The sequence below is a fragment of the Coregonus lavaretus genome (genome assembly GCF_964263955.1).
Source record: "Coregonus lavaretus genome assembly, chromosome: 2".
Lineage (NCBI taxonomy): Eukaryota > Metazoa > Chordata > Actinopteri > Salmoniformes > Salmonidae > Coregonus > Coregonus lavaretus.
Window position 1 is genome coordinate 42,766,794 of NC_139989.1, and position 11,575 is coordinate 42,778,368.

Here is an 11,575-nt window from a genome sequence, read left to right on the forward strand (position 1 = left end):
AATAAGAATAACATTCCTTTCAATCTTTTACCCAGATTTTAGCAGAGATGCAGAGAATAATATTTCATTTCTTTAAAAAAGAACAGGAGGATACAGACAGCTCAAGATGTATGTTTAGATATGCAGAAAAATTGACATATGTTTTGCATAGAATTAAGCAGGAAACATCTGTTTCAGGTGTTTGAAAAATGCAAAATCCTCAAATTTAGGGACCACCCCCCAGCCATCCTCACTTACTTTGTGCCCCCTCAGATATTTGGCGGGCATGAAGCCCCTGCTCACATTGTTTTGTGATTTACAGTGCATTTGGAAGGTATACAGACCCCTTGACTTTTTCCACATTTTGTTATGTTACAGTCTTATTTTAAAATGGATTAAATTAAATTGTCTTTTCCCCCCTCATCAATCTACATACAATACCCCATAATGACAAAGCAAAAACAGGTTTTTAGAAATGTTTGCAAATTTATTTTAAAACCCCCGCGGAAATATCACATTTACATAAATATTCAGTAATTTGTTGAAGCACCTTAGGCAGCGATTAAAGCCTAAAGACTTCTTGAGTATGACGCTACAAGCTAGGTACACCTGTATTTAGGGAGTTTCTCCCATTCTTCTCTGTATATCCTCTCAAGCTCTGTCAGGTTGGATAGGCCACTTTTCAGGTCTCTCCAGAGATGTTCGATCGGGTTCAACTCCGAGCTCTGGCTGGGCCACTCAAGGACATTCAGAGACTTGTCCCGAAGCCACTCCTGCGTTGTCTTGGCTGTGTGCTTAGGGTCGTTGTCCTGTTGGAAGGTGAACCTTCGTCCCCAGTCTGAGGTCCTGTGCGCTCTGGAGCAGGTTTTCATCAAGGATCTCTCTGTACTTTGCTCCGTTCATCTTTCCCTCGATCCTGACTAGTCTCCCAGTCCCTGCCGCTGAAAAACATCCCCACAGCATGATGCTACCACCACCATGCTTCACCGTAGGGATGGTGCCAGGTTTCCTTCAGACGTGACGCTTTGCATTCAGGCCAAAGAGTTCAATCTTGGTTTCATCAGACCAGAGAATCTTGTTTCTCATGGTCTGAGAGTCCTTTAGGTGCCTTTTTGCAACTCCAAGCTGGCTGTCATGTGCCTTTTGTTGAGGAGTGGCTTCCGTCTGGCCACTCTACCATAAAGACATCATTGGTGGAGTGCTGCAGAGATGGTTGTCCTTCTGGAAGGTTCTCCCATCTCCACAGAGGAACTCTGGAGCTCTGTCAGAGTGACGATCAGGTTCTTGGTCACCTCCCTGACCAAGGCCCGTCACCCCCGATTGCTCAGTTTGGCCGGGCGGCCAGCTCTAGGAAGAGTCTTGCTGGTTCCAAACTTCTTCCATTTAAGAATGATGGAGGCCACTGTGTTCTTGGGGACCTTCAATGCTGCAGAAATGTTTTGGTACCCTTCCCAAGATCTGTGCCTCGACACAATGCTGTCTCTGAGCTCTACGGACAATTCCTTCGACCTCATGGCTTGGTTTTTGCTCTGACATGCACTGTCAACTGTGGGATCTTATATAGACAGGTGTGTGCCTTTCCAAATCATGTCCAATCAATTGAATTTACCACAGGTGGACTCCAATCAAGTTGTAGAAACATCTCAAGGATGATCAGTGGAAACAGGATGCACCTGAGCTCAATTTTGAGTCTTATTGCAAAGGGTCTGAATGATTATGTAAATAAGGTATTTCCGTTTAATTTTTAATAAAATTGTTTTCAATTTGTCATTATGGGGTATTGTGTGTAGATTGATGAGGGGGAAAAAAACAATTTCATCCATTTTAGAATAAGGCTGTAAAGTAACAAAATGTGGAAAAAGTCAAGGGGTTTGAATACTTTCCGAATTAACTGTATGTTGTGGCCAGACATTACTCTGGATTGTCATATAGCCTACACTCAGGATAGCGTGATTGATTTCCCTGCTGTAACTGCCCACAAAACCATTTATGGAACTACACTCTAAAATGTAGGGGTTCAACAAGGGTTCTTCTAAGATCCTCAAAGTTCTTTGAAGAACCTTTAGGGTTATTGGCACTGAAAATTACCTGCAAAGGGTTCTTCCAAGAACCCCATAGGAGGTGGGGTTAACCGAGGAACCTCCTTAGTTGCAGGAACCTAACTGCCCAGCTGAAACATTTGGATTTGAATTTGAAAGGACAGTAGGTGCAGGCACTTAACTGAAACATTTAAAGATCTCCTCAATTTAAGGAAAGGGTTGTCCCTTGTATGATCTAAATTGATATGTTTTATGATGATACCATCTATCTTTTCATATTTGTGCAAATCTTTCTAAAACAGAAAATGGACAGAATTCAATGGATATCAATCAACAAAGAGGTAAGAATTTGTCTGCTATAAGATGGTGAAGGCTAGCTGTATTGGGTGCAGATTACTGAACTTTTGTGTCTGCAGGTGAGGAGGCATACAAAGGTATGTCAATTGGTATTGGTATGTTATTTTACATTTTAGTAATTTAGCAGAAACATTTATCCATTAACTTACAGTTAGTGAGTGCATACATTTTTGTTTTTCATACTGGCCCCCGTGGGAATCGAACCCACAAACCTGGCGTTGCAAGCGCCATGCTCTACCAACTGAGCACCACGGGCTATATATTATGCGTATCACATGTACCATCCTCCTTCCTTACCTCTTCAATGAAAATCCCATAGGCCTCAACATTATGGACAAGGTATGTGTATGAAAACCATTATCAAAACAGTTTTTTTCATTCACATTTACCACGAAAACTAAGGTATGAATACTGTCGTCTGCATAAAACATTAACATCAACATGCCAGAGGATATACCCATTGGACTTGGGGCTCTACTGGGAGTTTACCTTATATTTGAATTTTTTTATTCTGCTTTGCTGCTAAAATCATAATAAAAACTGACAACTAAAATATGGTGTTATTGTTGTTATTGTTATGGTTATTATTATTATTATTATTAAATATTATTATTATTATTATTATTATTCATAATAGGGGAGGGGGGAGTAGTTCAAAAATTAATCCCAAAAAGTTATTCAAAGGGTTCTTTGAGGATCCATTGAAAGGGGTTATTTGAAGAACTTGTAGGATTTCCCCCATAGTTTCAGTTTGAAGAACCCCTAAAGGATCCTCCAGAAACTTTTTAGAGTGTATGTGGTAGCGGCCTATAAAACCAATGTAGTATCTAGACAATTTACAATTTTGCTGACGTTTGCAAATGGTGTCTTAGAGGATGTTGACTCAGCTTGAGGAAGCATCTGGAGAGCATTTCTATAGGGGCACCCTAAAACAGAGGAAGTCTGTTATGTGGAGTCCTGGGATTGGTCTGTAGGGGAAAACACCCATATCAGGTTACATAGGATATATATACTATGGTTTGGGACAAAGGAGGGGAGAACAACATATTAAGAGATTGGGCCGTTGTTCTCCAGATGTCTGCAGAAGTCTGTAAATTGGCGCTGAGATCTTCAATGTAATAAATAATTATAATCTAGGACAGTGTCCGCGGATTTCTTGTTCTCACAGCATCTCAGCATAGTTCTCGACACTACACCAACAACAATGTTATTAACATATTGTTGCTTTAGTAAATATCAGGTTTATTAATTATCAATCGACAATGATCAAGAGCTCATTTATGATTTTCAATTAATAGGATTTGACTGCTTATTTGACCAAATCACAGACTTGAGTACATATAGACCAAGGCTGTGTAGGCAATCACTTTGACTATGGCTGCAAATAGGCTATTGAGGCGGCTTATTATACTTTACGCAATAATAATGCACTAAATCACAGATTGAGCACATCATTGCGCACATGTTGTCACACATCATGAAACACATTGAGGCAAAAAGTACAGACCGTAGCCTAGTGGCAAAATATAACTCAATTGGTTGAATATGAAATTAATTTCAATATGATTGAAATAGCCTTTATATGCCCATGTATGTAGGCTACATATTAATACAGTCACCTCGTTTTTCATTTGAAGCATACTTTTATCCCTCACTTGTTTGTAACAATTGCAGATACTTCAATTGTATCTGTTTTTGTAGTCAACTTCGTTCTGACGTTACTGGCAGTCACAATCAGACAGATAGGCTAAACATCTTGATTCCATGTTTAGCGGATATCTTCTGTAAATGAATTGACGCGGAAGGGCAAAAAAACATCTAACCATGCACTTTGGTTGCTCTATGAGTGGTCTGGATCACTTGTAGACCTGCAAATGTTTTGAAGAGCGTTTTTAAGAGCCACTTTACTTACGAAGGCTCTGGGAAACGACTCGGCTTCTAAAGACAAAAAGGTTCTACACTGTAAGGCTTTTCTGTAATTTTCAACAGTAAAACACTGTAGAATGCACAGTAAAATACCTTACATTTATTTTACAGCAATGCTGTAGATTGCACTGGATTATGGGTAAAATGCTGAAAAATACAGTTATTAACTGTAATTGTAAGCCCCCTGTAAAAATTACTCTAACTTACTGTATTTCTTTACAGTAGTACCCGAACGCTTCTGTAGTTGGCGACGCCAAACGGTCTGTGGTGTGTGTGTGTGTGTGAGAGAGAGGGAGAAAGAGAGCTGTATCGCATATAAATGATATTAAGGCTACGAAGGCTCTGGGAAACGAGGCCCTGCGACTTATATGTATGCTTTGTAAATATTACCTGTAAATAGTTTACTAAAGTGTTCTGCATCGTACTGGCCGCCCACTTGTTTTCTTTCTTCGATTACCTGCCATATAGGGGCCTAGCTCCACTTCCCTCATCTAAATAGGGTATAGCCTAAATATTGATGTTGAGGATTTGGTGGCGGAACTGTTCCCAAAATTGCTAAACGAATATAATCACTTGTCTGGGGTGCATTTACAAATACCGACTGCCCATGGCTGCGACAACCACTTTCATGAACTTCTGCCAGGTTACCTGGATTTCAGGAGTGAAAGCTGCTCCGAACTTGGCGGCAATGACAATTGTGAGGACGTCAGCCAACACCTGTGGACAAAAAACAAAGAAGGAAGACGTTAAATAAGACTGCCGTTTTTGTTTTACCTTTGGAATTAGACATATTGTTCTAAATGTTATACGTGTAGGCCTAACTCAGTATAGCCTAAAATATAAGCCTATTTCTCAAGACAGAAGGCATACCATGAAATTGTCAGGGTCAACGAAGAGTTTGTTAGCGTGGGTCCCGCTCAGTGACTTGTATGTGGCCAAGATGTTGCTCATGTTCTTCACAGCTTTATCCAGAGCTCCACACACGACCTTGTCGTGAGCAGCAACTTTGGGGTTGCCCATGATTGCTGCAGGATGGTGCTCTTCTCTGCATCTGTCCAGTCAACCATGTTGTCAGTGTTTGATCTCCGGTTTTGCAACAAGATAAAACAAATTAATATATTGTGTAGGGAGACATATTGCATGCCACTAATATTTATGAGTGCGCTCCACCCACTGGAGGTGGCGCATGTGACGCATAGACTCCTGAGTGGCGCAGTGGTCTAAGGCACTGCATCGCAGTGCTAACTGTGCCACTAGAGATCCTGATTCGAATCCAGGCTCTGTCGCAGCCGGCCGCGACCGGGAGACTCATGGGCGGCGCACAATTGGCCCAGCGTCGTCCAGGGTAGGGGAGGGAATGGCCGGCAGGGATGTAGCTCAGTTGATAGAGAATGGCGTTTGCAACGCCAGGGTTGTGGGTTCGATTCCCACGGGGGGCCAGTATAAAAAAAATAAATATGTATTCACTAACTGTAAGTCGCTCTGGATAAGAGCGTCTGCTAAATGACTAAAATGTAATGTGATTGGCTCTGGCAAAGATAAGTATTGGACAAGTGAGCTCTTCAGCTCTCGAACTTGATGACATAAATTCCAATCATTTATCTGATAAAAACGACAATAAACGTTAATTTATTCGTTGTTACATTATCAAGTCCGTAGGTTAGATCCTAAAATCTGAAATCATATGTAAATAGGCCTATACAGTTTTATCTAGATTACCAACGTTTCAAAATTCGCATGATCACAGCTAAACAGTTTTAATTGATCCAACTGATGCAAGAATAAAAGCAAGGTTATGGCAAAACTCTTCCGAATATTACATTTCCTTCATTGCTGTGTATATGGCTATTCAAAGGAAATAATTGAAAAAGATGCAATTTGATAATTCCAGCCAATTCCGGCCTACAATTTGGCACAGTTTCTTATCTATGACAAAATTATGCCTTCCTTTTTTCAATCGGGGTATTCAGACCGGTCCCGCCCATTTTAAGTTATTAATTTCAAGACATTAAATGTGATAAGCAGGAATGTCCAGTATTATTTGCGGATAGGTGTGTACCCATGTCCTCGCATGACCTCTCTGACTTTTCTTTCGATCATTACATTTTACATTTTAGTCATTTAGCAGACGCTCTTAACCAGAGCGACTTACAGTTAGTGCATACATTTTTCATACTGCCCCCCGTGTGACTCAAACCCACAACCCTGGCGTTGCAAACGCCATGCTCTACCAACTGAGCTACAGAGGGCCTCCTTCACAAGTTTATTTTGCAGAAAGACATTATTGGAGGAAGTCGACATTCTCCATGTTTGTTTCATGTGAATGTTGTACATATTTTAGTCAGAGCCTTAAACACATGGCACTCCATGGTGTTTGAAGTGCTCTGCATTAGTAAAACCCCTTCCAGCAAGGCTGAAGTCTGGCAAAGCCCAGCCTCATCTTCCTACCATCCAGACATCAACTGTAAACGGTTTACTTTCTCTCAAGAGTTTCCTTTTACTGAACACAGGGTTATTGCTGCTCAAGCCTCATCTCCCTCACAATAAATTGAGTTTTAGATTCTTAAGATGGGAAAAAAGTCTGAGAAAAAACTAAGCTATAGACACTTACCAGCTAAAATGGCAGTTGTTTGCTTATTACCCTTGAGGCTGTAGAAAATGTATTCATAGTAAATGCTTAAACACCACCTACAGGGGAATGAAGTACACAGGCATGCATAATTATGGTTAGTATGCAGCTATGATACTTTAAAAGCATTAGTATGGTGTTCCTTTCTCTTTTTATATAATAATTGGCTAATTATAGGACAAAATATTGTTAAGGGTATTACCGCCATAGTGGAAAAGACGAGGTGCAATCAGGCAATACACTTTCCATGACATAGACTGACCAGCTGAATCCAGGTGAAAGCTATGATCCCTTATTGATGTCACTTGTTAAATCCACTTCAATCAGTGTAGATAAAGGGGGAGGAGACAGGTTAAAGAAGGATTTTAAGCCTTGAGACAATTGAGACATGGATTGTATATGTGTGCCATTCAGACGGTGAATGGGCAAGACAAAATATTTAAGGGCCTTTGAACGGGGTATTGTAGTAGGTGCCAGGCGCAACGATTTAAGTGTGTCAAGAACTGCAACGCTGCTGGGTTTTTCACGCTCAACAGTTTTCTGTGTTTATCAAGAATTATCCACCACCCAAAGGACATCCAGCCAATATTAGGAAGGTGTTCCTAATGTTTTGTAAACTCACTGTATATTGTGTACAGTCCTAATTTCACATGCCATTTTTCCAAAAATAAATGTTGTGATCTCCAAACTAAACACTCGGAAAAATGTCATTTCTAAATTGCCATTTGTTCATTTAGCCCCTATTACATTTTCCAACAGCAGAGTGACTTTCTTAGCACTTTCATTTGAATTAAGACACTGAAGTACGACGTGGATGAGCTACAGTTTAGCGACCATCTCGTAATCAACGTCCTCTTGCATGTACGTTCCACCGAGCACAGCTCATTTGGATCCTATTTTCTGTATTGCATTGTCTCATCCCCAATGCAGTCAGCTAGGCCCAGCGTTGGAGCATGAACTAGATTTGGTGAACTGTGTTCGTGAATAATGCATTTTGTCAGTGGCGTCCTGGCATTTGCCCGATGGGATTGCCTCTGGAGCATTCGCCGGGGTCTGCATTTCTGTTAGGTGACTGATGAAACACCTATGCTGAGTATTTCACACCTGTCAGTGACGTCACCAGGTGGAGATGAAAGATGGAAATATCAGGAGGAACCACATGACGTGATGCTTCAGCCTTGTCGCATTTACAGCACATTACAGGGACCTTGAACTTTTTACTAGCTTACTGCCACTATATTGGATTTGCAGACAGGCATAAAAAGGTATAAGCTGGAACATTTGATGTACTCTCTCGACGTTAGGCTACCACAGACAGCCTCTTTATGTGTTCCCACTGTGAGATATGCTGCATGTGATTGAGATAGTTTAGATCATCATTCGAAGTCCAATCAACCTTTTAATTGGGAATCATATCCAACTTCAATTGAACACCAGAATAGGCATATCATAGATACATACAAATGTGAAATACGTCACCTTGAATAAATATTTTCTAATTGAATGCAGGTCTTTGAAGGTGGATTTGATTTCTACAATTGAATTTACAGATGTAATATATATTATAGAACTCTACAAATCAAATACATAGCCTACCTTTAATTATTTAACCTTACGTAGGATAGAACAACATTTGCGTAATAATCTAAGCCTATGCCATTTCAAATAGCCAATGAACTATCAATGAAATATTTGGCAAAAGCAGCTGCATCTTTTAATTAACTTATTGGAAATATATGCTCGATTAGGCTACTCTGAAACATTTCGTTTTATGCAACGAAAAAAATCAATAATAATAATATAATAATAATAATTTCTTAAAGAAAGAATGTTGAGAATTATTGTGTTTAACCTGCTGACAGCGACCTATGTGCCTACCCGGATGAAGCATTTTAAAATACAATAAGTCAACTACTTTGATTACATTGTAGACACAGACGATGGGAGAAATATGATACGCGTAATGCTTAGAAGTTGAAAATCGGATAAAAACGCCTATGGTACAAACTATTCTGTACCTTCCTTTACAGGATGCTGACTGCTTACCCACAGACTAAGACCTACTTCTCCCACTGGGCTGACCTGAGCCCCGGCTCTGCCCCAGTCAAGAAGCATGGAATCACCATCATGGGTGCAATTGGTAATGCTGTCGGAAAGATGGTGTAGTGTATTGAGATTATGATGGTGTTAAATGTTTTTTAAGTGGAACTGAAATAATGTTGATTTTAGTATCAAGAGGGAATGTTTTAGTGTAACGCCACATACAACAGACAGGAAGTGTGTTGTAGACAGGGGAGACTGGTGATTGGCCAGAAGAGGGAGCATCTTTTTGCATTGTTTATAAATAGGGGCTAGACTACAGAAAGGGCAGAGCAGCCATTCTGAGGCGTCGCTCTCCGGGTGTCATGTCACCTGTCACTTATGCTGAAGTTTGTGATCTGAATAAACTTATGATCAAGGATTCAGTATGAGCGGACTCCTTTGTTTATCAGCAATAATTGCCACCACTCACTCGATACGACAATGGACAACCTCGTCGGCGGACTGAGTGCTCTGAGCGATCTGCACGCTTTCAAGCTACGTGTTGACCCTGGAAACTTCAAGGTTCGCTCCCAGATAATCTATTGTCTGTATATTGATCACTCTCGACATCAATTCTAAGTCTGTTGCTATGGCTTAATCCTTCAATATAAACTTTTAAAATATACTTTTCAGATTCTGTCCCACAACATCCTTGTGACCCAGGCTGTTCACTTCCCTGCGGATTTCACTACCGAAGTGAACATTGCTGTGGATAAATTCCTTGCAGCCTTGTCCGCTTCCCTGGCTGACAAATACAGATAAGACCATCATGAAAGTCCAAAATTGGACTTCAGTTCCTGGTCTGTTGTTATCACAATAAAATAAACAGGCAATTAATTAAGTTATGTACTCTGTTTGTGTCCTTATTCCACCACAGTTCACCATCACAAAGTCATATTTGAATTTCATCACTACCACATCTAGATTGAATACATTAAATGAAGAAAGGAGGGAATAAATTATTAAATAGTGCTTTAGGCCCACCATGGACTAGCTCAGTATGTTGTTCTCCATAACTTTGGATAGCCTATCTAATACGTGTAACTAGAATTTTGCTGACCTCATTTAAAATTTGATGAATGTGGAGTTGTTCCCGATAGGGGTTGGTAAACTGAATGGGCTATTGTTAAGTTGCGTCAATTCAAATCTGGTATTGGGAACAAAAGAGGTCAACACGACTTCTAAGATGTACTAGTATTTTAATTAATGTAAACACTTCAATGGTAAATATGATGTTCGTATGGGTCCACTGAAATACCACGCAGGGCATTCAGAGAACTGAGCCATTTGTTATAGGTTCTTCTTTAAATACTGACAGAGATAGTTCCCGCTCCCTGCTGGCCTATCAGAGAAGAGTCTGAGCGTGGTTTAGACTTACTCAGCCTATCGTTGGCGCACAGGCTGGTCCCAGTCCCTTGGCGCTTCACTGTTGCACACTGTTGCCAGGCATAAGTTGTTATCATCACAACTTGTCCCGAGTCAGCACCCATAGACACAGTTCCCTGTACTTTCCCACCCTAACTATACTCTTTGTACCTACGTCCTTGGACGGTTCACAAAGAGGCAGTGTTCGTGTATGTGAGACACAAGTTCTTATCTCCCCCTACTCCCTAACAGCTCCTCACATGAATCACAGCTTGTTATGTTAAACAATTTATATCAGTACAGTACAAACCTATTATGTTTAATCATTAATGCATTCTTTCTAAGCTAGGCATCACATCTAGTTATAAGAAAATAGAACCCCACACTATATAGAATGAACGCTGCTTGCACCCGCCCGCCCGACTAGAATCACTACTCTCGGCGGGTCTGACTTAGAATTTGTGGACAATTACAAATACCTAGGTGTCTGGTTAGACCGTAAACTCTCCTTCCAGACTCACATTAAACATCTCCAATCCAAAGTTAAATCTAGAATCGGCTTCCTATTTCCCAACAAAGCCTCCTTCACTCATGCTGCCAAACATGCCCTTGTAAAACTGACCATCCTACCGATCCTTGATTTCGGCGATGTCATTTACAAAACAGCCTCCAACACTCTACTCAGCAAATTGGATGTAGTCTATCACAGTGCCATCGTTTTGTCACCAAAGCCCCATATACTACCCACCATTTTGACCTGTACGCTCTCGTTGGCTGGCCATCACTACATATTCGTCGCCAAACCCACTGGCTCCAGATCATCTATAAATCACTGCTAGGCAAATGAGGCAGAGGCAGAGGTAACATCTGTTTGATAACATCGCTAATAGACCAGACACTAACAAGAGGTAAGAGACAGAACTTGTCTGTTTGGTAACATCGCTAACAGACCAGACACTAACTAGAGTTAAGAGACAGAACCAGTCTGTTTGGTAACATCGCTAATAGACCAGACGCTAACTAGAGGTAAGAGACAGAACTAGTCTGTTTGGTAACATCGCTAATAGACCAGACACTAACTAGAGGTAAGAGACAGAACTAGTCTGTTTGGTAACATCGCTAATAGACCAGACACTAACTAGAGGTAAGAGACAGAACTAGTCTGTTTGGTAACATCGATAACTGACCAGACACTAAC

General features: G+C 40.7%; 1 protein-coding gene across 1 annotated transcript; it reads right to left on the minus strand.

Moving 5' to 3' along the window:
* Positions 1 to 4,889: 4,889 nt before the first annotated feature.
* Positions 4,890 to 5,498, minus strand: LOC311139080 (hemoglobin subunit beta-1-like; the record flags this gene model as incomplete). The annotated part of the gene is made up of 3 exons (XM_084173960.1): positions 4,890 to 5,075; positions 5,172 to 5,352; positions 5,476 to 5,498. The coding sequence occupies 3 exons, from the start codon at positions 5,496 to 5,498 to the stop codon at positions 4,890 to 4,892; spliced, it is 390 nt and encodes a 129-aa protein (XP_084030086.1).
* Between the last annotated feature and the right edge of the window lie 6,077 nt (positions 5,499 to 11,575).